Source organism: Saccopteryx bilineata, chromosome 7 (assembly GCF_036850765.1).
Source record: "Saccopteryx bilineata isolate mSacBil1 chromosome 7, mSacBil1_pri_phased_curated, whole genome shotgun sequence".
Classification (NCBI taxonomy): domain Eukaryota; kingdom Metazoa; phylum Chordata; class Mammalia; order Chiroptera; family Emballonuridae; genus Saccopteryx; species Saccopteryx bilineata.
In genome coordinates this window covers 12,297,533-12,325,504 of record NC_089496.1, presented here as the reverse complement: position 1 = coordinate 12,325,504, position 27,972 = coordinate 12,297,533, and the positions used below count along the sequence as shown (strand labels likewise).

Below are 27,972 nucleotides of genomic sequence, written 5' to 3'. Positions count from 1 at the left end.
AAGAGAATGAAATGTTTCCATGTTTCCATGTGTCTTTCTGTTTTAAGAGCAGCTTCAAAGTTCAGATGTCAGAGGACTCAGAGTTTGATGCAAAATCTTTTCTTGTTTCCTTGTCTGCTTACTGGTAGAACCAGGGCAAACAGGTTTAACTTTGGGGACAAACTAGTCACGCTCAGGATTGAATTCAAGCAATAAGTCCTATTTACTTCGGTTTTAGTTGGGTCTGATCCTGTAAAGAAATAATGTGATTCAGAAGTTGTTCACTTGGAACTGAAATGGGTTGCTTTGTTAATGAAGGTTCTGAAATGAATAAATAATTTGAAGTAATACTTTTTTATTTTTAAGGAGATTGAAATGCCCTCTAACCTTTCCTGTTTAGGACAATAATTATATACATATACACTGTAATTATCGCTGAGATGGTGCTCACACAGATGGGTGATGATTCCAGGATAAGGTGGATCAGCGAGCATACTGAGGACAAGGGCTTGGCAGCCCAGATGTTTATGCCTTCTGGGTTGCCCAGAGCCACAGAGAAAGTCCCCCCGAGCCTGATTTCTCAGAAGGTCCTCTCATCTAAGACTTCACCAGGCCCTGCGCTGGCTATTGAACCATTTGCTGAGGCTGAGAACAACAGATGAGAAGCCTGTATTCTGGGATACTGTTCTGGTTCTGCTTCATTATAGTACAAGTTCTCATGCTGGGCAAAAACCAGCCTGCATACAATTCCTCTCCCTAAGTTGGCAATTTTTTAACTGCTGTGCTGCAAGATTATTATTTTTTTAATAAAGTGAAAGATGGGGAGGCAGAGACACAGACTCCTGCATGTGCCCTGACCAGGATCTACCTGGCAAGCCCCCTACTGGGCGATGCTCTGCACATCTGGGGCCACTGCTCTGTTGCTTGGTGTAAAGCCAGTAGCCACAGCCACCATCACAGCCGCCTGACCCATGCAGGTTTGCATTAGATTCAGACAGATGGTAATGAAACAATAGAGCCAAGAACTGGTGGGCCATTACCTTTAATCCTAGTTCACACTCGGCGAGCAAGAAATACACACAGTGGGAAAACACTTCCCTTTCCATTCAAGGCTCCCAAAACCACTGACTTATCCGAGTTTCCTAGAATCAAAGGTTTCTACCTCACCAGCCTTATTCACCTCTGTTCCCCATCTCCTTCTTTCTGCACAAACTCTGCACAAACTGGCTTCTCCTTCAGCACTCCACCATCTTTGCTGCTTCTCCTGGCCTCCTCCACATGGCCTTTCTTTGTTCTCCTCCAGCGTGGGCTCCTCTGCCCCATTTTATAGTGTAGAAATCAAAACCTTTAATCCAATATACAAACAAAAAAGTCTCTGATACAAAGTCACTTATCTGAGGCATAATGCAATTCCTCATGAGAGTACACCACCCCACATCATGCAACAGTCAAGGGTGTGGGGAAAAGCTTAGTTTAGTATTAAAAGGTTGGGGAAGGCTTAGTCTTAAAATGAAGCCTTAGGCTGTAATGACCCTGCCTGCTTACAGCCTGTCCCCCACACTCAATGCAAACTATCATATAAGTGAGCAAACATATATATCATATTTACAAACTTATTTGACCAACACTTGGCAACCAAACTATTTTTTGCACCTGATGTAAGGCCATGGAGTCATCCTCAGTGCTTGGAGTCAACTTGCTTGAACTGTTTGAGCCATGGCTGTGGGAGGGGAAGTGAGAGAGAAAGAGAGAGGAGGGGAAAAGGGAGGGGTGGAAAAGCAGATGGTCACTTTTCCTGTGTGTCCTGACTAGAAATCAAAGCCAGGACTTCCACACACTGGGCCGATACTCTACCACTGAGCCAACTGGCCAGGGCTGCAAAAATTTTGAAAACACGCAATAACAGACTATTTAGTCAGGATTGCTGACATCTTTTCCCTTAGATTGAGAGGGGAGAGACCAGAAGAATGCAGGAGAAGGGGCCTGCAGGAATGACTGGCTCAGCCAGTTAGAGATTATCCACATCTTTAACTCTAACAAGAGATCTCTAACAGAAACAAGATCTGTAAATAGATAGGGCCAGGGGTCCAGTAATCCCTTCCCCCTTGCTGCCTTGCCAAAACTCCCCTACCCCACCTTGAGCCACGAGGTGCAGGTAGGACCTCAGACAAAGGAATCACGTGCCCCTTGCATGGATAATGTAAAAGGTATATAAGATGTAAGAAATCTAACTTGGGGGAACTCATGCTTTGGTGCTACTAGCCCCATGTGCTCTGCTGGCTACTAATAAATTCTTCATCCTTCATTGAGATGTCTGGGCGCCTATTATCCTCCATTTGCAAGCCATTTCCTGCTACAAGATTGCCCAATAGAAAATGACAACAGCCAACACAACAATAGCCATCAGGTATGAATGCCCTATCTTGAACCACACACATAGTTCATATAATAGAGCTGCATTGTATTGGTCACAAAGCATAATAAAGTTTTGTCCAATTGGCTAATTCTTGGTACAAGAAATCATTATATACTAACATAGGTATCTGATTTTTTAAAAAGTCACTTTGGAGAAAAAAGGGTAAGCAATTACTATTACTATTATTTTTTTATAAAGCAATCAAAATTAAACCTATTTTCTTTTGTCAGAGTGGCAAAAATATATTTATGTGCGCCATGAGATGAAAGTGGTTGAAAATCACTGCCATAAGTGATCCTTGGTGGCATGCTCATTCTCAGAGACACGTCTTGCTGCCTTTGAGGGGCGAACAGCCAGGCTCAGGGCAGGAAAAGGAGGAGCAGGGCACTGTCACCCTTTCACTTTCATGAGGACAACACTGGATCGACGTAAGAGGATCAAATCCAGTCCCACCAACAGAAATTATGTGATGAATCCTTAAAAACATGCTACCAGGATGTGTGAGGGATTCAAACAAATGTCACCATTTTTGCCCTTAAGGAATTTACACATTTTTTAGGGGACGTAAAACATAAAGACATGAAAAATGAAATGACAATAATAGATGGTAATAACAGACATAATAACAGATGGGAAGCCAAGGAGCAACCAAGAATTAATGGTTTTATAGACAAGAATCCTAGATAAGAGTTAATCAAAATGCTTGTGGGAGAACAGTGAAGAGTGAGGTAAAGTCATATGAAGAGATTAAGAGATTTTTGAGCTGCCTTGTGAGAGATGTTTGCTGTTTGGGCACTAGTCTTTATCTTATACGGTTGCTGTGAAAATTAAACACAAGGTAAGATTCTTAGCATAGTGCCTGGAAGAAAACTTGATAAAATTTATTATTAGATAAGAGGAGACATTCCAAGTGGCAGAAGGAAAAACTCAGACCTTGAGACAGGAGAGCAAAAGTTGTCCTCGGGGTAAGTAAGGCACGTAGCTTTGGTCAAATGGAACTCTGAGGAGCTGTGGGTAAAAAGTGGCTGTGTCTAGGTGACCTGGGGTCTTGTATATAAGAGGCCAGTTTGAACATTTCCCTGGAGCTATTCTGATCAGGGTGCTGTGACCAAGGGCGGTCTAGGAAGACCGAGTGGCACATAGAAAGGGCTGCCTTCCTTGGTGCACTGTGTCCTTGGCAGCTGCACTCCACTCTCACACTAGCCCCAGTCACCTCCTAGAGCAGAAATAAAGTCACACTCGTGAATAGGAAAAGATTGATTTGACTTAAAACATACATATGTCAGTACAGACTATGAACACAATATTATCTCTCTTGTATATGCTGATTTTCCAAAAAATTATGAAGACATTTGCTTGTTTTATGAGTTATATTTAGAAGCCATAGATAATCGGGGGAAAGCTGGTATTTTATGTAATGTCCCTTCCCCTCCCTCGCCCAGAATGTTTTCTGTTATAAAAACACATTAACGGTGTGGTGATACCATCATCCCTCTTAATGAGATACTACTCTCTGCATAAAGCTCAGAGCAAAAGCTTTATGTCCTTGAAAAATTCAAAGCAGAGATTCACTTAAAGAGTAAGGGAATATTACACGTCACAAAGCTGGTTAAGAACTCTGAATGGAAACTTGCTTTTGAAAACCAGTGAACAGTAGAGAAATCAGTGAGACTCACTTTCTCATTCTCACGTCCATACATGGGCACAGCTTAAGTAACTTCCCAGCAATGGGATGGAAACTGATAACTTAGAGTTTACAGAAACTTAGAAAAAGTCAAGATCCCAGTATCAGCACCAACTGCACTAAGTACCTGTGTTTCTAAGGTGACCAATGAATAAACCTCAATAGAAGGTCTAAAGAAATCCACTGCCACACTCAAATGAAGAAAATGTAAGATGAGGTGCTTATTGGATGCTGATGTTCAGAGGCTTCACTTTAAGGCAAAAAACTTTGGTCATTAGAAGAGGTGTGCCAAAGGTCACAAATGTGCCACATCAGAGACTGTGTCCTGAGGAATGCCGGGTGAGCGTAGAACCAACTGGGAAAGTTGCCTTTTAGCCTCCGGCAGCCTCATTTGTCTTATTTCTGTGTGTTATAAACATGCTATCATTTTACAAGTGTGCCACGTGTTAACAAAAGGAAGAAAGCACTGCCTTAAATTGCCCTAAAAGGGGAGCATGTTTAGTGCAGTTAAGTGCTTGTTTCTGATTATTTCTTGACAGAGTTTGAGATGAACAGAAGAAAGTGTTAGGAGCCACCTTCAAAACAAAATAAAAAAAATAGCTTATTTTCCAGGCTGATTCACAGTATAAGATAATTGAGAGCGGGAAGAGGGCATTCAGACCACTTTCCCTGATATTTCAGATGGGGAAGGACACAGGAAAACCAGGGGACTTGCTCAGGGACACCATATTAGAGAATAAGTAGGAGTGAGTGAAGCTGGGGCTTGTTGGTCAGTACACTTTGATTTAAATCTCTTTATATTCGAGCAAGTTTATAGAAACCTTCACTCTTGGTTTTAATTTGTACCTCTCCTGAGTTCAAAGGACTGCTCGCTGGCTGCTTGCTTGGTGGCGTCACTTTGGGCAGGAACAATCTTAACCTGCTTCACCGCTTGTTCAGTGTTATTTCATTCTTTCTTATAATGTTGTAAAAGACCTGTTAGCTACGCTTTTGAATATCTGGAATAACTTTTAACATTCAGAGCCTATGGACCTCATCAAGGATGTTGAGGGTCCACAGGTATTTTACCAAAGATGGTGAACTGTTTCCTAGAACACTAGGTTGCAGTGGGCCTTATTGAAAGTCCACAATGGCCAAGTCGGTACTCTGGCTTTTTTTTTTTTTTTTTTTTTTTTTTAGAGAGGAGAGGGAGAGAGAGAGAGGAGAGACAGAGAGAGAGAAGGGGGGGAGGAGCTGGAAGCATCAACTCCCATATGTGCCTTGACCAGGCAAGCCCAGGGTTTCGAACCGGCGACCTCAGCATTTCCAGGTCGAGGTACTCTGGCTTTTGCCAGGGAAGGTACATACCTGGAAACAATGATTTTCAGCACCAGCACAGAGCTGAGAGATTGTTAAGAAGCCAGCAGCATGCTGGCCAGTGATGCATTTGCAATAAAGACACAGAAAACTGAGTCAGTGCCGTTAGGACAATGCAAATGAGGGAAGGAGGGGTTGAAGATTGTTCCCCTACTGTTGACTGCTTAGATTGCTGCCTGAATATGTTCCGCTTCACAGCTCGTACGTGCCTGCATCTAAGTTTATAAATTCCCTCAACAGGCGGCCAGCCTCCACCACTGACATTTCCCTCATAAGTTTTAACATAATCTTCCTAACAAATTATAGAAAAGCAAGTGGTGACTAAGGGTCATTTTTATCTCATCCTTTGTGCCAAAGCCCTTCTTGGGAATGTCTGGTAGGAAGCACCTGTAAGGACCAGGTTATACCTGTGCCATACAACCTGATGTCAGGACTCAGTGCAGAGCTGGGGAGGCCCGAAGACCAACCTGTCAACCCCACTGTGCGTGGCCACAGGCACACTTTTATAATAAGCGTTTGATCCACTCAAGAGTCAGAAGGCTATCTGAGTCTTGTACCTGTACACACAGACCTCAGTGAGAATGACAACACCCCCCAAATATATCAAAATTTATAGGTTTCTAGAAGCTTCTAACAGCTTTCCAACATTCTGTTTAGTGATAATATGGCAATGAACATCTTTGTATATAAATCTTTAAATCATTTTAAGAATTTAAAATGCAATTTCCTATTACAGTTTACTCTTATCTTAGGCTCTGTTATGCAAATTTGGATCAGTGGGTCCAAATTTAAGGTCTGAAAAACTACTCAGTATTTTGGATAATGGGACAAAAGTCTCAGGAAGCTTGCCTATTCCCACTTTAAATCAAGAAGAATATTTCTGCACCTTGGATAAGAAGCTTTTAAGATCTGTTAGCTTCCAGACAATACTTGGTTGCCTGAGTCACTTGCTTTGAAAAGTATTATAGTATGCTATTCAATTATATTATTGATAAAAAGAAAATGTCTGCTTTAGTTTTTAGAAAAATATTACTTTGAAAGAAAATATGTAAGGCTTTATTAAAGAGCACTAGTAAATAGCAGCCAATGGTAAAACAGAAAAATCACCTTCCAAGTTCTCAATTGGTTAGACATCTGGCATCACTGGCAAAGTTGGGCCCTGGGCTGAAGGAGTTATGGAAGGTGATTCTCTGCCTGCAGGGTGCAGAAGTTCATGTTTGGGTTCATCCCAGTCTCCTGTCTGATGTAGTCAGTACAGGTGTCCTGTTTGCAGGGACATTCTAATAGACACAAATTTGAGCCTAAAATTTAACACTTCCCATGACTTCTCCAATTGTTAGCTAGTGAATTCTGGGGAGCTCTCCATCCTGAAGCCTCAAGGAGGATGCCGTCATCTGAACTGGTGTGATGGCTGCTGTTCTGTCCTCACTGCTGACTGGGGGACAGAGCGTGGGGACGTGTTCCCAGAAGGCCAGCTGTGGGGAGGGCCAGCTGGCTCTCAGAGATGCTCCTCTCTGCCCAGATTCACTGCTCAGGGCTCTGACAGAGCAGACGCCCAGTGTGAACTCTGCGCTCACCAAGAAGAGTAAGCGGATGGCGGATGGCGTGGGAAGATGATCCCTCGCAGGGACAGAGGCTAGGATGGCAAGGACAGACTGGTGCTTCCTCTGAGCCAGCGCTGCTCCAGGCGCTTCCACATGCTAAGTCCTTTAACCCTCCAAGCAGCCCCATGACGCAAGTATTAAAATGATATTCTTTTTCAACTGAGGAAGCTGAGGCCCACAAAGGTCCTGTGCTCAGTGATGAGCCAGGTTTCAAATCCAGGCAGTACGGCTATAGCACCTGGGCTGTTAACCGTACCACTCCCTTGCCCTAAGGGATGGCACACCCACCAAAGGCATAAAGCTCTCTGGGTGCCAACAGAAAGTGCCAGCAGCCATGAGAAAAACCACGATGTGTTCAAGATCCTTGGGCTGGGGGAAGACAAGAAGAGAAAAATGACCCAAATGATTGTGTCATGAGAATGATTGTGACTCCTGAGAACTTGAGAGCATCACGCTCTCTGCTCTCCAAGTGTCACCAAGCCCTGGGTAGTGTGACAATGGAGGTGTCACACAGGAAGGCTTTCTACCCCACATGAGGCATTTAGCACTTCTTTTCAAAGTTATGAGTTCAACGTTATTGCAGAAGTAAAATAGTTTCAGGTCTGGGAACGTTTAGGTGCACGTTGCAAATTGTACACTATGGACTCTCCATGCCATCAGTATAATAGCTGCTCTTCCCACAGAACGTGGCACAGCCTGCATGCCCAACTCCTTAAACTGAAAAAAAAAAAAGAAAAAAGAAAAAGAAAGAAACATGTGGTAAAAGAAGCCAGGAGCAATCATGCACTGCAGAACACACTTCCACTCTCCAGGGTGATGTAGAATAATGCCATTTTGAAAACGGTTAGAATTACTCTTTTGAGGTTTAATGTCACTTAGTTGGAAGAAAATATTCACATGTTAATTTTGAGCATTTGCACCTGTTGTTTTCCAAATCTACCGACACATGGATTTATTTGCAATTTGTAGTTTATTTATGTAATAAGTGTAATAAGTGCGCGCGCGCGCACACACACACACACACACACTCCCCTATGTATTTAGCTATAGGCTGTCACTCTTCAAATGCAGCAGAGACTGTAAATACATGCTGAACACTTTCACTGTGGTAGTACACTTTTTATTTTTATTCCACTCCTTCAGGTTTCCTTCCCAAATAAATGAGTTCAATGATTGGAATAGTTACAAAAGCTCTCTGTGAACATTTTCTCCAAGTGTAAATTATTGGAAGACTGTTTATATAATTTACGAAAATCTTTAGTCTCATGTTCTTTTAATCTTGGTGAATCCATCCTGACAGAATTCTGCTTTTGCTCTACGCTGGAAGGGTGAATTTATTTCTTCAGCTTATCATGAAGAGAAAGAGAAATGAGCCTGGGTCTTCAGATGGCTGTCATTGAGTTTCTGCCTGTATTCACCCAGGGTCCGCGCTTCACCCAGGGTCCGCGCTTCTCCAGCCTGCACCCCTGAGTCTGCCGAAGCCACAGCTAGCCGGGGCACTTTGCTCCATTTAGTTCTGGTGCTGTTTTGGTAATATTAAGTTTATCATAAAATGTTCTTATTCCTTCTAATACTTTGATTTTTTGAGTATTTCTTGATGCACACATCTCTCTTTCTCAGCCGTGTGCTGGAAACAGCCACGACTTATAAGAATGTTAGGCGCAACATGACTCAATTATTTTTTCTCTTAATGATCCCTATTCTGGTGTTTTTATCCACAACATTTTGGGCTAAATGATTCCAACATGGAAAACGAACAAATGTTCCTATTGTCTCTCTCTCTTACTGCTTGTTGGTGACTGAGTGACTTCTGGAATAGTACTGCTGAACAGTCTATATATCTACAGAGATGACTGAGTGGGAAAAAAATCTGACCCATTGTACAGACTCAGAAAACCTCAGCTTTGGAGGAACCCCAGGGAGTGAAGCCTTCTACTTCTCCCTGCGCTCTGCTACTGCCTGGGGGGAGGCACATGATCTCTGGACCCACAGGGCTCTTTTAATGGCCTCCTCACTGTCTTGTACTTCCACTCCTGCTCCCTTCCCACGATTTCATTTTCCACAAGCAGCTGGACTCATCTTTTACAAATACAGATCAGATTTCCATCCACTGATTAAAACTCCCCAGTGGTTCCAATGAATTCATACTACAATTCAGACTCCTTCCCACGGGCGAGGACGCCCTGTTGACGGGTCTCGTGCTGCTCGCCCTGCTCACGATGCCACTGCGCACTGGGCTCCTGCGCAGCTCTTGATGCTGAGCCCCCACCCCCACACAAGCCTCTGCCTCAGCTGCTCTCCCCCGATCCTCTGCAGCCCCGGCTTCAGTCTCGCACACAGGAGCACCCTCCCCTCATGCCAACACTCCCACTTCACTCTGCTTTACATTCCAGTTTGAAATGAATGAGGAGCTCTTATTGGGGGTGTTGGGTTGTGGTCTTACATTCTTCTTGAGTCAAAGGTCAGCAACATTTGGCTAAGTACGTGTGAAGGATGCCCTCCGTGTGCCCACAGCCTGGGACTCTCAGGCTCCCCGACACACCTACAGCAGCCCTCCGATCGCTTGTCAGTGTCCCTACCACCAGAGCAGAGCAAAACAAGACCTCTATTCAAAGGCAGGTGAAGCAGCCACTTACTTATAGTGGATCCAGACTCAGGCCTGTTCAGGGAGCTGATGATGACGAAGCCGAAGCCTTCGTTCTCCTTCCGGTGAATGACCACATCACTGGTCTGCAGGCTGTGGGAGGCGAAGCCTTCGGGGGGAGAGGCGTTGCCACTGGGGGCAGCGTGGTTGCTGTTGGCATAGGCTGCGTAGTCACTGCGTGGAGAGCTGTGGTGGGTGGATACGGAGCCGGGACTCCTCCCGTTCTCGGGGCAGGGCTCCCCTGGAACAACACCACATGCAGACACTCGGTTATTAATAAGGTCTTTATGAGGGCCTTCTGTGCACTAGGCACTGCTCTAGACACCAGCATCGTTACAGAACTGGTTGACGGGCCTCTGTTCCAGCCACAGGTGCAGAGCCACACACCTAGCTAGGGAGGTGCTGGCCCCTTTTCCACCCTTCCTGACAGACACAGGTAAAGTCCCTCTCCAAATTCCTATGTGCTGCTACCTGTTTGTATTTTCCTTCTGTTATGATTGCACCTTCTGCCCGTAGGACAATGCTTAGTTATAGACATCGAGCTTTTAGGTTGTGTAATAATAACTGATCAAATAAGATCATAAAGCAAATAGACTGGATCTCAAATGATATTGTGCATAGGAATTACTTACAGAGCTGGTAGAAAATGTGCACCTGCAGAGTCCACGCATGGGAAGCTGTTCTCAGTAGACCCGGGAAGACTGGGCACAGCTGCCCTTTGATCCACGCTGCTGTAGAAACTTGTATGGGAGGTTAACAGCCCAGGGCATGTCGGTGTAAGGGACCTATCATATTTTTACTGAAGAGCCAGGGCTTTATATAATTTTGTGATAGTCTATTTGCCCAGAAGTGCTATTTCACTTTGTGTAGGCAGGAAACATCCTTCTTAAAATATAAATAATTTGCTCACTCTAGGACCTGACAATGTTATTAGGGTAAGAAACAATGAATTTTGAATCATTAAGAGAGGCATTGGAAGCCTTGTTCATTTACATTCTGTATTATTAAAAACTACACTCTGTTATCAATCAGATAAACCAAATCATTATTTCTACGAGGAAGCAAACATATTTACAGAGAGAAAAGATAGGAATTTGGCAACCAAGAGAAGCTAGTTTTAAAATAAAAGTTGATCTGTTACTTAAAAAGAATTGTGTCACTTTATTTTAACACCTAGGTATCTTGACTTAAAGAGCCAAAGTGGGCACCTAGATACTGTATTAGAGACAAGACTGTTTTACCTCCATGTGACAATTTAATTAGTGTTTTCAAAAGATGTTATGGAACAGAGGAATAGTGATATGGAAAAGAATCACAATTAATGATTTTTTTGGGGGTGGTCCCTAGATATGGTATCTTATTTAGAAGTATTGAAAGTGTCTTGTATAGCAAGTTAAAAAAATCAGCAAAAGTTTCGATGAAAGCTTTTAACTTAATAAGCCACAATTCTATCCTGAAATGAAAAAGTCGGGGAGAAAGAACTGGCTACAAGAGAAGTTCTGTTACACTGATACCTAAGAAAAAGAGCTGCATCTATTCATATGCCATATTAAAAATGGCCTCTAAATGTATTTATTTCTCATTTGTAATGACTGAATAAGAGCCAGGCTGCTACTTATTATCATTTGATAAATTTAAATTTTTTGTAAGATTTAATTAATTAGGTTTTAATAAAAGAAAATCAACGGATTTTTTCATCTGTAAGAAATGTACTGAGGTCAAAATGAACAAAACGTCAATGTCAAAGCCTTTCTCTCTTTTCTACCAGAATTAAAACTGTAAAATGTGCCCTCTCTGCTAGAAAACATCATCCAAAGACATGCTGTTACTGTCTTGGTGAAGCACATGTCCTTTATCAGTCCTTCTGTGAGTTGGAAATGAAGTGATTAGAGATAGTCAGGAAGAAGAAAAACAAACAATATTATACCGCAACATTAAATTGAAAATCTCCCTGAGTTATTAGACCAAATCAGTAACTAAATGTCACAGGCAGTGACAAGAGAGATCTCATTTTCTGGCTGTCATATTTTAGGGGGTTGAGAGTTGTGGTTGTCAGTAAAGCAGCAACAAAGAAAAATTATCTGTCTTTGCAATAAATGCCTGGGAGTGGCTACAGTGCCAGCTCTGGAGATAAAGGAAAGCATCAATTAAGTCAACATGAATGGTCCCTGGGTAAGTAAAAGAATCAAATATATTAACATGATATTTTTCTATTGCTTTTGGACTTCTCTTTCAACCTCTAGAACAAAGTTCTTTATCTTTAACAACATAAACACATTTAAAACCAGGGAGTTAAAAGAGTTTCAATGATTGACTTTGAGGGATTGAACTGACTGGACGTCGTTTTTCCACTCAACTGGCTCTGTGTCCAAATGAGACTGTCCTCTCTCCATCAACCCTTCCTGGCGCAGGGCATGAACATCACTGTTTTAGTATAATATAGTAAAATGTCACAAAATGACTGAAAACCATGTGCATTTAAAAAAAATTCACAAACTTTCAGCATCCCTGACTCATTCTTTTGTACGAATATGTGTACAGAATTCAGTCACTTAATGAGGAGCCCTGAGAAGCCACTGCGCTTCTTCACCTGCAGGTGTTGTAAGGTACCAAAAACTACAGAATTAATATTAATATTTTGGGAGGCTTGAAGAACATTTTATTAATTTGGGGTAAGGTGTGCAGAGAAATTGTGAGAAATAGTCTGTATTGTGTGATTGGCATGACCAGGATGGCCCTTGGCATTGTATTGTAAATGCAAGAGGAGGAAACCATGGATTCCCAGACATTCCACCACACCTGTGGGGAAAGGGGTGAATGGCTAGCCAGGTGCAGGGAGAGAAAAGCCAAAACTAAACCTTTTCTTATAGCAATGAGCCATTTGCAGGCATTTGTCCCCACAGAAACTACCTCTCCTATGTAAATGTGTGTGGTTAACACGTGTGACTCTGGACAGAGAGATGGCAGATAAACACTAGATAATATAGGAATGCCTTTTAATATGTAAAGAGACATCTTTCTACTATTGTATTGGCTTGTAAACTTTGTTTTCCTCAAAAGGATGTATGACTTGCAAATTGAACATGGTCCTATCATGTTAAAGGACATATGACTATAACCAATAGTGGCAAAGGCTTCTAATTACAATTTTTGCTTCTGTACTTCCCACTTACAAAACTATAAAAACTAGGTAGAACAAAGGGCTGGCGCGCTCTCCCTCAGATTTCTGTCAGAGTTGCCGCCGCTTGGCCAAGCTAGACAATAAAGCTTTGATGTATAATTGACGGACTTTGTTCCTGTCTTCCATGTTTCGGGTCTCTCCGGATTAGGCTTAACACTTAATATCTACTCAAGTCAGATAATTAGTTTTTAGGTTAAGCTTCTGTTTTGTCCCCCCCCCCCCCCATTTACATTGGAAATCACCCCTGGCTGACTGGGAGAGGGTCTTGGTTTGGGAAGGCAGAGTCATTACCTGCGCCCTCCTGGTGAGATGTTTCACTGGAACAGGAAGCTACTGGCCAGCCGACCCACTTATTCCTGCACTGTGCTGGCCTATATATTGTTAAAATTAATTGCTCGTGTTTTTAAGCAGGCAGACTTTACAGAAATACGGATTTCCTTTCCTCCTGAACACTTGGCAGTGATTCCTAGGGCAGGGCGAGGGCTGCTCCCCTGAGGGGCACACTGTTGGCAAGTCATCGCAGCCCCAACCTGTCCCCGGGCCTCTGGCAAATCCCTGGCTTACTAATTCTCCAGTCGAGCGAGGGCTCGGCAGGGCCAAAGGGACTTGTTTAGCTGAGCCCTGTTTCCCTTCTAGGTCACACACCAGGTGCCAGGACTCCAGGCTTCTGTGGCCAGACAGACATGCCTGCTTCCGGGTATGCCTGGGCTTCCTCTCAGGACTGTCCCCAGGAGGGTGACAGCAGTGCAGATGCACATCTCACACGGAGGCACGGTAGAGGCCACGACACTGTGTGTGGGCTGCAGTGTCAGCATGGCTGTGCACCCTCGAGCCAGGCCTGAAGGAGCAGGCAGCCCACTGGCTGTGGCCCTGCTGTTTGGGGCTGGCCTGCCTGCAGGCATTTGAGTTTGTGCCCCTCTGGTTTATGGTCACCAAAGCAGACAACTTATTTAAATGGCTGACATACTCATAGACAAAGAATAAGGGAATGCATTTGAATTGACAAAAGGTGCAGTAACCAGGGCCAGTGAATCACAGGCTCCCCAAACACTGGCTGAACTTTTCACCCAGCTGCCAACCCCCCCCCCCCCCGCCTTTCTCGGTATCAGGACAGGAATTTGATGCTTCCCTGGGTGCAGAGAAAAGATGCTGGTGGCTTTAAGATGAACTCTAATACGTTTTAATTAAGTCATTAAACTTTCTTCCATATCAGTTCTAGATTTATGATTTAGAGAATTCCTCAGAGACACCCTTCTCTCAGACCAATAGTGCATATTCAAAATACTGTGTCATTCAGGTGAACATCTCAAACCGAGCTACTAAACGTATAAATATTTAAACTTTCAGTGTAATAATTGAAAGTACTCTTTACTAACCTTGGGGAAAAACAACTAAATATCAGAGCTAGTGGTGTGAATAAGAAGACATTTCTACAAACTCGTATAAGGGGCAGGAGCAGTGCTAAAATTATCCAGCAGTGAAAGCGATGTCCGCTGCACAGGCTCTCTCTCACTCCACAGCCTCTCCGTTTGGAGGATCCAGCTTGCCATTACTTAACTGAAACTTTTTTTTTTAAATTTTTTTATTTATTCATTTTAGAGAGGAGAGGGAGAGACAGAGAGAGAGAAGGGGGGGGGAGGAGCTGGAAGCATCAACTCTCATATGTGCCTTGACCAGGCGAGCCCAGGGTTTCGAACCAGCGACCTCAGCATTTCCAGGTCGACGCTTTATCCACTGCGCCACCACAGGTCAGGCCCTAACTGAAACTTTTGCTTTTATGTCTTTTTTTGTATTTTCATTTTAAGGATTTTATTTATTGATTTTACAGAGAGAGGAAGGGGAGAGCAAGAGGTATCAACTCAAAGTTGCTTTGCTTTAGCTGTTCATTGCTTGCTTCTCCACATGCCTTGACCAGGCAAGGCCAGGGTATGGACCAGTGACGTCAGCATTCCAAGTCCATGCTCTATCCACTGTGCCACCACAGACCAGGCTGTATTTTCATTTTAATTGTATGCTTTCTTATATTTCAATATTTGGAGCAAGTTTTTGTGTTATTTTAATTTTTGTTCAATAGAACACACTGGTCTGTATTGCTCACAATGGATGCGTGTTTGACTTTAGTATCAACCAGGAAGCCAGCATCCGATGTCCACTGAGGTGGGCAGGATATATGTATATACAAGCCGCAGCAAGTGCATGGCCGAAGGGTGCGATCGGGCCAACTTTCCTTCTTCCCAGCTCCTTCTGGATAATGCGCTCCCTATCCTAGCTTCTTCTCTGCCTCTTCACGCTGATTGCTCGCTTCCCTTCAGCTCTCGGTAATCTCAGCATAAGCCAGGCTTGCCCCTCCCACTGCCTCTGCTTAGGAAAGCATAACAATAATGATAACAACAACCCTTGAAAAGGTACCTCCACTGTCATCTGCCTTTGTAGTTGTCCCTTTTCATTGCTAGAGAAATGGCAGCTAGGGGGAAAGCTATCTTCCTGTGCCATTTGTGTTGTTTAAAATCATATTATTTCTAGGGATTTACTTTACTATCAAAGTATCCTTTGCTGAACTTAATCATCGTCAATACTGATGAAGCTTTCAAGGAAGAGTGGGCTGAATTAACTTGGAAACTCTCATCATGAGAATGAGCAGTCTATAGCAAAACATTTAAAAAATTAAATGCACTTGAAATGTACTCTAAAGCCTAAATGAGTAGAGTTGGTAAGAATTGCAGCAAAGAGCATCTTTATGGAAGTCACGTGATCCACAAACTGCAAGAATACATTTTTTTTGCAGCATTTGGCATACACTCCAATAGCTTGGACTGATTAGAACAAAATTTAACTTGCAATAATCAGCTGGTGGCAAGGGGGCGTGAAATTATGTTGGTGCATTGGTTTCGAACTTTGCAGTGTATATCCTTGTAAATCAGGTATCTTTTAAATTTATCTTTGGGCTATAACACATATAGCATAGCAAACTTTTTATTAAAAATCACTCTATGGAGAGACAGTTAAATGTTCACCAACAAAACACTGTCTTCCTTCTGGCATCTTGCCCAAGAAGAAGGATAATTCAAGGTGTTTTATTTCTTTGGGTCAAATGGAATGGCAGGAACTTCTGAAGATGAATGGCACTTCTTAGTGAAACCTCCGTATGATACAAGATATATGGTAGTCTCTACTGGTGAGGGCTGACAGTTCCTCTGGCCTGCCCTTTTAAATGATTGCCCTTCCTCAAAGTTTAGATTCTAGAAGACTCAAATGGAAAAGATTTTTTTTTTTGTTTGACTAATAAACTTTAGCCTCTTGAGTCTTTTACAACCTGTGATTAGCCAGTGGCCTTTTTAAAAAAATTCAAATATGTTATAATAAAAACAAATATAAAAGACTCTTTCTCCTTATATTTGGAAGTGACATTTGCTAAAGGTTGGTCTAACATCTTTGAATTCACTGGGGACAGGGATGGCGGTGGAGTGAGGGGGACTGAAAGTGGCATAAAAATAAGACCTGTCAGGGAGATGGGTCCCTGTATCATCACTGACTCTGCAGACTATTGGGCAAGTGACTGCACCTCTGGTATCAGTTTTCTTATCTTTGACACAAGGGAGCTGGCATTGCTAAGGTCCCTCCTAATTCTAGCATTCATCGTAGGTACATGGAACAGCCAGGGTGCTGAGCAGAAAGGCCAACAGGCTACGGAGGCAGAAGGTGACAAGAGAACATTGTTGGTGTTGCTGTTCCTGTGATTCCCAGAGCCAAGTGCAGGCGGCGTGGGACGCTATTCCCAACGTTACCGAGTACTCGGGCAACAAAAAATAGTATGATGCTTGTAACAGACATATTCCTGAAAATACAAATCCTTTTTGGGGAGTTGAGATAGTGAAGAGAGAAACTGAATCATACTATGACTCTGAAGGCTGACTTTTTAAAGTATGTCTCTGGTGGGTTCTTTTGTGAAGTTGGTAAATAGATGTAAAGGGAATAATTACTTCTAATTTATCTGTTTCATAAGTTTCGAGTTACATGAACTGCCTTTCTTCAAAATGGCAAACAGCTGTATTTCTGTAAATCAGGGTAATAGTAGTATTGTTACCTTTTATCAGGCTTTACAATGGAAGCTAATTTTCCATCCTTTATGTCCTATTATGGTATCAAAATGCTGTGGGACTTGGTTGGTAAACACAATGAGAAACATTTTCAAAAGCCATATTTTTCACCACTATAATGTTCTCATAACTAACATCTATCAATGAGCAAAGAGCATACACATTAAATTAGCCCCAGGCTTTGCTAGAAAATTTTAATGACTACACTGAAAATGTAGGCACAAAGAAAACCAGATAGAAGGTGATGGAAGACAATTTGACTTTGGGTAATGGGTATGCAACATAATCAAATGTCAAAATAACCTGGAGATGTTTTCTCTGAACCTATGTACCCTGATTGATCAATGTCACCCCATTAAAATTAATTAATAATAATAAAAAAGAAAATGTGGGCCTCAAAGACTGCTTGGAATTGTGCTAACGGGGTGAAAACTGCACTTTCAAAACAGTAACATTTGGAATATCTAGGTTGTTCCCCTTGTTCCCCCCCCCCATATAATATAGAAACTAATTCAAAATTTTGTTTCAAGTGTTATTAATGTTTCACAAAAACATCTCACCATCTAGCCCCTAACTCTTGCTGCTGCCTGGACTTGCATACCTCCACATAGCACCTTTCTTCTCACAGTGAGGCTGACCTGCCCGTTGCGGGCTGCGTGGTGCATCAGGTCAATGACATAGCGGTGGGTCTTGCCGGCCACTGGAATCCCGTCTACATAGACGAGCTCGTCTCCTGGGTGTAGGCGGCCATCTCTGTCGGCTGAGCCCATGGCAATGACTGCGCCAATCAAAATCTAGGAAAGCAGTGAGAAGAAAAGACATTATGTTTTCAACTTTTTATATGCATATAAGTATATAAAAATTTGGTAGAAGATTTTATTTCCACATTTTCCCGCTTGCCCCAAAACCTGATAAGAGGCTGAAGGGGTGCCCTTCCAACTCTTCCAGGTTGCTACCTCCTTCTAGACTAATAAAAGTTTTGACTCATTGCTGCTATCAGCCATGAAGTTTATTTTATTTATTTACTATTATTATTTTTTTACAGAGACAGGGAGAGAGTCAGAGAGAGGGATAAACAGGGACAGACAGACAGAAATGGAGAGATGAGAAGCATCAATCATTAGTTTTTTGTTGCGCATTGCAACACCTTAGTTGTTCATTGATTGCTTTCTCATATGTGCCTTGACCGCGGGCCTTCAGCAGACTGAGTAACCCTTTCTTTGCTCAAGCCAGTGACCTTGGGTTCAAGCTGGTAAGCTTTGCTCAAACCAGATGAGCCCATGCTCAAGCTGGCGACCTCAGGGTCTCAAACCTGGGTCCTCTGCATCCCAGTCCGATGCTCTATCCGCTGTGCCACTGCCTGGCCATGAGGTTTAAGACACATTTGCTACCTGACTCATAAATTATCACCCTTAAGAAAGTGCTAACCCCAAATAACTGATGCATAGGCTCTGAATTGAAACAAGTTGGGATTAACTCCTGGCTCCAAGTCTTATTTGGTGGCCTTGGACAAGACCTCTGTTTCTTCATGTGCAAAATGGGGAAATAAAATAATAGGGCCTACTTTATGGAGTTCTTGGGAGAATTGGATGAAAGAATGCATGTGAGGTATTTAACTTTGCTCATGGCACATAGTAAGTGTTCAAAAAATGTCAATGGACACTAGCTGCTGCCCATTATTAAATTCCAACAAAGGTTTAAAGTGTGGTTTTTGTTTTGTGTTTTGCTTTACTTTGAAAAGCTGAGGGTAAACAAAGCAAAGCAAAGCTCAACGGTTGACTTTTCCTTGCTAGTTGACTTGCTTAAACAACTTCAGTCAAATCTCCAGATTTTTGCTTCATTCCTTTTAATACTTCCTTCAAGCTCTGTCCTCTGTGTGAAGGGTGAGCCGGTTCTGCCTGTCCCTGAAAGGCTTCTGCTGTGTAGGTGGTACTACACCAGGGCCCAAGGAGAACAGATCTGGGAAAAGCGTGTTTGATTACCATTTCCTGAACCAGGGTCTGTGATAACAGGCAGAAAATAAGGCTTCCCACTTTCTACTAGAAACACTCAACATAGTGCCATTAGTAAAGCTTTTTTCTTTCTCAGAGGAAAAATAATAGTACTTAGTATTTTAGTTTTGCTGCTTAACCTATAACCAATTTTTCTAACTCATGAACAATAAACAACTTTTTTCTTTTGCTGAGTGGCTTAGCCACACAGCATTTCAAGGCAGTCATTACCATTAGCCTGATGATATTATAGAGCCTATATCCTAAGGCAGTGGTTCTTAAAGTGTGCGCCAGGGCACACGGGTGTGCCCTAGAAAATTTCCAGGTGTGCCCTATGGTATTCCAGAGAAATATGTGCCTGTTGGGGACCAAAAAACCAATAGGGTTTTTGTAGTTTAGATTTTTGGGGGACAGAGGTGTGGGGAATTGGCTGTAAGCTGACAGTCTGCCCAAACCCCTCACCTCACTTGCCTGATTAGGTTGCAAAAGGCTGTTAAGCTGCGGTGCTGGATTATTTACACTACCCCCCATGTTCCCTGGAAAGACTGGAGGCAAGTTTCCTCTATCTTTTGTTTGATGTAAAGTTGATATGTATGGTGGGGATTTTCTGCACTCAACACAATTAAGAATAAAATGAGAGGAATTCTTCAATGTATTGATGAGGAAATGAGAGTTTGCCTTTCAAATATATGCCCAGACATAGAAGAAATCGCTAGGACACGTCAGGCTCATGTTTCTCATAAACACAAGAATTAAAAAACTTAAACACATTTGTGCCGGGACCTGCTGAATTTACTAAATCTTACTAAGAATGTATCTATATATATAAAAAGGTAACTTTTTTGTCTTTTAAAATTTTTTAATCCCTCTTTTTTACAAATTCTAAAAAGCATAACTCAAAAAATGTAACATAAAATGTTTTTTAATGTCAGAATAAATATAATTTTGTTGTATTTATTTCATTTAAATACCATAAAAGCATGCTTGGACTTTATTTTTTTTCTTTAATATTTGACTTAATTATAACATATTTCTCAGAAATTTGTATATAGTGCTCCTGCAATTATTTGTAGGATTTTAAATGCACCCCAACTTCAAAAAGTTTGAGAACCACTGTTCTAAGGTTTTATTTTAAATCTTTGTAAAATGATCCTTTGTTCACAGATTGATTTCTTTCAGGTGCAAAAATTTCTTTCAAATCCTGGATCTGTGGATTCCAGCTAGTCTACAGAGGCTGCCTGGTGACCTGAAGGCTTGCTGGTCCTCAGGCCCGACGATTCCTTTGCCCTTGGTGACACTGCTCAGTGTGGCCTGTCAACATGGCCACCAGAGTCAAATGCTCAGGACTTCTCAGGTGTATGCAGAATTACAGTCTGCAGCGTTTTCTTTTTGCTTTGGTCTACTGAATAGCTATTTTTATCCAGAGGAATGAAAATACCCCATCACGGCCGCTGTTTTTCCCGTGTTCCTGGAGGCGGCGTGGGGAGTAGGTTTGCATCTCTGCTGAACATCAGTGCTCTGACGGGTGGTTCGTTGCTGCTCTCCAGGAGAGGCTCCCAGGCCTTCCTTAGACGGGCTGACAGTGTGGTTCCCTCCGAGCAGCCTCTGCGCTCACTCGCTCCAGTCCGGCCGCCGGGCAAGCTTCCAAGAGTCTTCATTTCCTTTTCTTGTCATGCCAACCTGAACTTGTGAGGATCTTTCTGAAGGTGCTCCACTGTCTTCAAAAGTCTCAACCTACTGAGGATTATTTCAAAGATTTGCTAAGCGCTTGGTGCAAAGGCCAGTTAAAATAAACGTTTATGTTTCTCCACTGTCCCATGAAAAAAGCTGCATTTAACTGGGTTACCTGAAGACAATGCTTCAACCTGTATGCTGTGGGACAGTTTATAGGTGGTTATAGAAAAAATGTGGTCAGTGACTGTTTTGTCTGGTTAATTATCAGCTTTAAGCTATAGTTCTGATTCTTTTTTTTTTCTTTTTCTTTTTTTCTTTCTGAAGCTGGAAACGGGGAGAGACAGACAGACTCCCGCATGTGCCCGACCGGGATCCACCTGGCACGCCCACCAGGGGCGACGCTCTGCCCACCAGGGGGCGATGCTCTGCCCCTCTGGGGCTTCGCTCTGCCGCGACCAGAGCCACTCTAGCGCCTGGGGCAGAGGCCAAGGAGCCATCCCCAGCGCCTGGGCCATCTTTGCTCCAATGGAGCCTTGGCTACGGGAGGGGAAGAAAGAGACAGAGAGGAAGGAGGGGGGGTGGAGAAGCAAATGGGCGCTTCTCCTATGTGCCCTGGCCGGGAATCGAACCTGGGTCCCCCACACGCCAGGCCGACGCTCTACCGCTTAGCCAACTGGCCAGGGCAATAGTTCTGATTCTAACTGATCAAAGTGAACGAAAAACTAGGTTACAACTGAGAGAGCCACAGCTGCAAGTGGGCCCTCCACAAAAGTTGTAAAATAAAATTTCACGTTGGAAAACTCCTGTTCCTCTCTTGCTCAAGGGAAACAGCAAAGATATATAGATGCCCTTGAAGTTATCTTCTGTGCTGTTAGTTTGATGTCATCCTTTCAAAGGAAAATCCTAGCAGAGCATCTGCTCTCCTGCTGTATTGCTAGGGTATGAGGTACTGTCCTCACTAATTCATTCATTTGTCCAGCAAATAGTCATGGAGCCCAGGGACACTTCTAGGTGCCAAGAATCTAGCAGTGAGCAATAAACGAAAATCCCTGCCCTCCAGAGCTTCCATTCCAGTAGTGAGACAACACTAAATATAATGACCGTGTAGATATGTTGTATTTAGCATGCATGTTTTATGTGAAAATAAAGTACGGTAGGGTGGTGGGTGGGTGTCAGTCACATGGGGGGGGGGGGGTTGAGAGCAGCCTCAGTTGAAGTTGACATTTGAGCAGAGACTGAAGTTCACCAGATACATTTTTTAAAAACTTGAAACTTTAATCTTAAATTTTTAGTTTGTTTTATCAAATACTATACATCTATTTCTAAAGCAACTATATTTAATTAATACTTCAATTGACTATTGAAATAAACCATATATAGTATTATATAATTATTATATGTATATATTATTATATAATTTCATTAATAATCCATCCTCTATCTTGTTTCAGAAAAAAGGTTGCCATAGTTATTAACCAAACTGGAGTTGAGTGGAGTGTGGTGAAATGCAGTAGGCATCAGAGCTGCCTGTCTATTGGTTACTTGTGTATTAGTTACACTCGCTCCATCCCTAAGGAACCACCGCCCACCATGCACACTGTCACTTCTGGCTCACAGGCTGCTGCTGTTCTTAGCCTTTAGCCCTCTTGCACCTTCATGTGTTACATTTTACAGGTGACAGAGAGCCAGATATATGTGTCTCTCTATTCAGGAAAAATAACAAACCCATAACTTTTTATTAGATTTTAAATATAATTTGTACATTTGGCACATTCTACTAGTCCATTTCCTGCCTGCTACTTTAACTGCAGGGACTACACAATCTTTGATTTCTTTTTGCAGTGTAACTCATATTGGCTCTCAATGTACACACCATGTTTATTTAAGCTCCTGCAAACATGCCTCAGGATATCTGATTCCTTGTTAGTAGTTCCCAGACTTTAAGGTGCATGTGAATTAGCTGGGGAGTTTGTTAAAACAAAGACTTTTGGACCTACCTCCGGGAGTCCGATTCTGCAGGTTTGGTGTGGACCCTGAGACTCTGCATGTTTAACAAGCTCCCAGGAGACGGTGGATGCTTCTGGTCTGAAATCTATCACATGTTGAGTAGCAAGTTTCTTAGTATTCTCACTTGGTCCATTGGCTACAGTATCTACGGACTCACTGGTCGTGTTCCAAGTCCACTGAAGAATTCTTCTTATGGTGTCTTGCTTCTATTCCCTGCCCCCCTCACACTGGTCACTTTCCAGGTCTGCTGAGGGATTCCCCTAAGTGCGTGGTTTGGACTCTTCTGACCCATCAGGCTACATTTTCTGTCTGGGCTTGCTGACTCCTGGCTATACTGGCCAGCGAGCATTCCCAGCCAATACTGGCCTCGCTCCTTCTGGCCTCACTGGATTCTTCAGCCTCTGCAGACCCTTAGTCCCACTCACTAGCTTTCTCATTGTTCCTTGAGAAGTTCTTTATTCTGCCTCTACTGTTTTGGCTCTAAAGGAGGAGCTTAGCGGCAAAACAGATCAAGAAAGGCTCACCCCACTCCCCAACACATGCACCCTGAAATAATAACTCACCCATGGCCTTATCTCTCCAATCCTTCTCTAGAAAACAAAGGAATTAATTACAACTCCACAACCCCACTTCATCTATAGGCCTATCCTATAGGTCATGGAGCAAAGCAGAGTATTTGATACAAAACAACAGCAATTCACCAAAGGTTGATATCCCCATGGGCTGGGGGAGAAAACTCACACACACACAAATTAAACAAAAACAAACAAGTCACAAACAAACAAAATGAAAACACCCTCTGCAGGCCTTTGAACTCCCTTAATTCTTTTCTGCCCCACCTAATGTTAGTCTAATCCCAGCAGATCGGCTCTGCAATAATCCCAGTGCAGGACAACGCGACCAGGGGCAGCCAGACTCACGCTCTTGCCCTCTGAGACACCCCCCAGTCTGCACCCGACTCCTGGCCGCAGAGGGTGTCTCATTACCCCCTCTCCCTTTCAGAGCTCTCTCCACTGCGGTCCCACGTCCTTCCATCCTGATGCCTTCCATCTCTTTTCAGATCACAGCTGGAAATCTCATTTTTGTTCCTTTCTGGCAATTTTTCCTTTCTTTCTATATCTATTGTTATTTAACTGTGAAAAGTATTTCCTCTTGCAGGAAAAATGCTCATATACTTTGTCTGAGCTGGAGTCCTGCTGTTCATTATTTGCTGTAAGCCGTGGAGTCGTGTTTAATGTGCACCCCGAGATGTCGATACCATTTCATATATATGGAGGCAGACGTCATTTATGAGGCCTCCTGTGGTTGGGGACCAAGTGACCTCTCGTGCCTCTCTCTTTGTAGCATGCCAGCAATTAAATGAGGCCAGTACATTTTGTTTGTATACTATCTCTGGACTTACAATAGAGGCAGACAGAAAAGAAGGGCTTATGGGAGATCTTTACAGTAGACTTGCTCTTCCTGACACGCTCTTTCTACGATGCAATATTCTGGCCTTAAAGTCATTATTCTCTGGCTTTGCTGGCTTCAGGGAGACTTAGGCTTCTACTTTATGGCGAGACTGTCAGAATTGTAAATTGCAGCCTGAGTGTGTCTTAAGTCATTCGAATGAAGGAATAAACCAGAATAATCTAAATAAACATAGTGAGGATAGCCAGCAATCCATGTAATCTGAGGAAGCTTATCATAAATACTGGATGCCTGCCCACTAGAGGGGAGAGAGAACTCGGGAATGCAGAGCCTATGTTCAGAAGTTTGGGAACCTGTGTACCAACCAGGTAGAAAGGTGTCCTGAGGCTGGGTGGTGACCATGGCTGCATTCACACCTCTGAGCTTCATTTTGAGCTGTATGTGCTCCATTTGGGTAACAATTCCATTGCTTCTGTGCCAGGCAAAGCTTAGCCAGGCCTGCCCTTCTTGAGCTAGCTGAGACTATGCCTTCCCTGTGACCGTCATGCAATTCCTTCCACATCTGGGGAGGGGAGACCAGTGAAGACACCATTTCCTGAATGGGGTGTTAGTTTATTCCCAATGTTCATGCTTATGGGGAGGTCCAGCAAAGTAAGAACTGTAGATTTCAGACTGTATTGAAGTAAGCATCATGGGGAGAATGGAAACTTTGTTGTTTTCCCCTTACATTAATTATATAGTTTAGCTTTTGTTTGTATTTATCTGTAAGAGAAGGGAACCGATAATATTTTCAGTGCTAGGGCCTATTCACCGTGATCTGGCCCTGGTTGAAGATTCCTTTGGCGCAAAATATTCATCTTTCCAGTTTCTTTCAATCTGATCTTCTGGGACGGGAGTTTCAAAGGTAGTAAACAAAAATAAATACCACAGCATTAGGGAGTTTTGGGAACTATAGCCATGCTCAGTCTGAAAGGGCCCCCGCTGAGCTTCAGCCAGTCGTTACAAAGAAAGGCAAGCCGATATTGTCAGATGTGGTTTTTAAGAGAAGGTAGAAATTTGAATTTTTAAATATGTGCAATTATTTGTGCACAGAGATTTTAAATACTGACAGATCTGAACACATCATGCCGCAGAACTACCAGGAATGTCCCTGCTTCCAGGATCAGGCCGTTTTAATTCTACCGAGCCTATGGGGTTAGAAGCTTCAAAATATGTATACTCCAGATCATTTTTGTTCTGGGAAGCTTGGGTGGCAGTTTGGGTTTGGCTAAGAGAACTCTCTTTAATTCCATTTAAAAATTATTTATTGTACCAACATTTATGCTAGGCTTGGGGGACCCAAACACTGTCACCACATGGTCCTGCCTACAGGGGCTCCCAGACTGGAAAAGGAGAAGAGTAGTTCAGTCTCTGCATTCTGGAGCAAACAGAAACCTGTCTTTCTGGCGGCGACCTCTTCAGTTGTTAAGTCTGAGGCATTCTGTTCAATGAATTGTGTATGGATTGACCCTTAAATGCTCTACAGAAGTCTCAGTTATCTTCCCATAAAATACTATAAAAATCATCACCTTCAAGTGCTATTTTAGTTTGGACATAGTTTTATTTTGTTTTCTCCATTTGATATCATTTGGTATCTTCATTTTCAGCATATGGTTGTGTAAGAAAGAATTTGGCCTTAGCCAGAGAGAGGACTGGCCTTTTCAGAAAGGTACCTTTATATCCTTGGACCAAGAGTATCTTTCCATGGTGAGCCCCTTGGGCCATGCCTGAGAATTTATGCTAATGAGGGGGTGGGTGGGCACCTGACAGTTTACTTTAAGGAGGTGACTGAGGGGGGAGCCAGGCTTACTGATGCTCTCGGGTGTGAGCGACCATGCCACAACAACCAGCCATGTATACTGCTCACAAAAATTAAGGCATATTTCAAAATGAGTATGAAGCTATAAAATATTCCCTAATTTTTAATTAGAGGGTTGAGTCTTTGAGCCACGTGATATCAGCCTGACCTTCTGGAAGGAGAGGAATCAGGACGTTGGGCTCAACCACCTGGGTGGTGATTCTATCAGTCATGCCCACATAATAAAACCCTAAACTCTGGACACAAAAACTTGGGTGAGCATTCCTGGCTAGCAAACCTGAGTGGATCGATGCTGGGAGGGTGACACATCCCTGAGGAAGATGGAAGCTTTACATTTAGAACCCTCCCCACTTTGTCTTATGTGTCTTCTTTTTGGATGGTTCTCATTTGTTCCCGTTTACTATAATGAAACTGTAATCCTAAGTATAGCACTTTGCCGAGTTCTATGAGTTGTTCTAGTGGATTATGAAACTTCAGTTAGCAACTGGTGTCTGAAGTGAAGGTGGTATGTGGGGATTCTCCCTTCAGACTTCGCAGTTTTGCAAACTTATTGCAGGGGTGTCGGCACGCTGGGCAGACTTCGCCGTTTAGAGAGCTGAGACCTTAGCCCAGCTTTTGGCTACTCTGGGCAATATCACACTTTCCAATTATGAGGCACTCAAGGAAAAGACAAAGTCCCTGCTTAAAAGGAATTTAAAATCCCATTGATCGGACTAAACGGGAGACTATGAACAGGTTAGAGAATAATCAATCCTGAAGGAAGCTAAATCAGAAATATACCATATAGAGGACAAGAGGTCAAATGTTAATTTGGCATGTGAAGGACTGGATAATATTTTCGGTTCTAAATATATAAACCAAGATGAGTTATAGGATAGTGTAGGGTTACCAGAAGTATAGGGGTGGAGGGAGACTAGGCTTTGGGTGGTAGGCTCACAATGCAATGTGCAGATGATGTATTATAGAATTGCACACCTGAAAGTTACATAATGTTATTAACCAATGTTACTACAATAAATTTAACAAAAAAGAAAGATAAATTATAGGAAGGAATTTCTCCAGAGCCTGTCTAAATTCCCAACATTGTTCCAAATCAAGTTGATTTTGTGACCATCTCATGGTAATCTCTTAATTCAAATGTGGTAGAAATTCTGCAGCATTGAGCTTGATTTGGCTTCTCTTTATCATGGTGTCTTTCTTTCCCCTGTAGTTTTGATTAAAAACACACACAATTCAGCTGTTTCAAGTCATTTCTTCACATGTATCTTCTGTCACACCTCATGTTTGTTTAGCTGTGAGCTGCTGCCCAGAGAGACCAGGGGTCAGTCCGATACAATTAAGTAATTGAAAATTTCAAGAGAAATTCAATCTATTTGAAGAAAGAGTAATGTTCCTTTCTTAACAGAAAGTACATTGATTTCTGATGGTGTATAGGCATGAAAATACTGGCATATTTTGAGAACTTAAGTAGCAAAAAACAAACAAACAAAAAAACCCACCCCATAAAGCTCTCAAACTTTTTTACAAGTTGTAAATAATTCCCTTTTGATGACATACACAATGATACTTCCTCTGATGCATACACACACAACATAGCCCAGAGTGTGGATAGAAAGAAGACTCAACTTACAGGCTGCCCGGGCTCATCTCCCCCGAGGATTCTGAAGCCAAATCCAGACTCCATCCTGCGGAGGTGGACATCCAGCTCCTTATAATCTGGACCTGGCAAAAAGGAGATCCCATTGAGTAATGACCCCTGCTCCTCTTCACCCCTGAGGGACTGAACATGCCAATGATAAATTAATTTTGTGGATGTGACTAATGAGAGTGCTGTTGGAGTTAATGGAAAACATAGAGAATAAAAAAAAAATTATGGCACCAAAAAGTAGATATTCCAAAATTACATAGTCTGAGTTAATAGTGACCAGTCAAGGCGGAAAAAGCACACAGATTATCTGGGTGAAAAAAAAAACTGATGCTTCTATAACTCTTTATTTTCCTGAGAGCATTCAGATTATCTTGAAGATAACTGGCTGTCACTTTAAGGGTGTTTACTCTGACTAGGATAATT

The 27,972-nt window shown here is 42.7% G+C and overlaps 1 protein-coding gene across 3 annotated transcripts in view; it reads right to left on the bottom strand.

Moving 5' to 3' along the window:
- MAGI2 (membrane associated guanylate kinase, WW and PDZ domain containing 2) overlaps nucleotides 1-27,972 on the bottom strand; it is a 1,730,241-nt gene that overhangs the window by 172,839 nt on the left and 1,529,430 nt on the right. For all 3 annotated transcript variants that reach the window (XM_066240549.1, XM_066240550.1, XM_066240551.1), the window contains 3 exons: nucleotides 27,532-27,623; nucleotides 17,563-17,755; nucleotides 9,676-9,924 (listed from right to left, as the gene is read on the bottom strand). In XM_066240549.1, coding sequence (XP_066096646.1) covers nucleotides 9,676-9,924; nucleotides 17,563-17,755; nucleotides 27,532-27,623 — 534 coding nt within the window. The remainder of the gene's footprint in view (nucleotides 1-9,675; nucleotides 9,925-17,562; nucleotides 17,756-27,531; nucleotides 27,624-27,972) is intronic.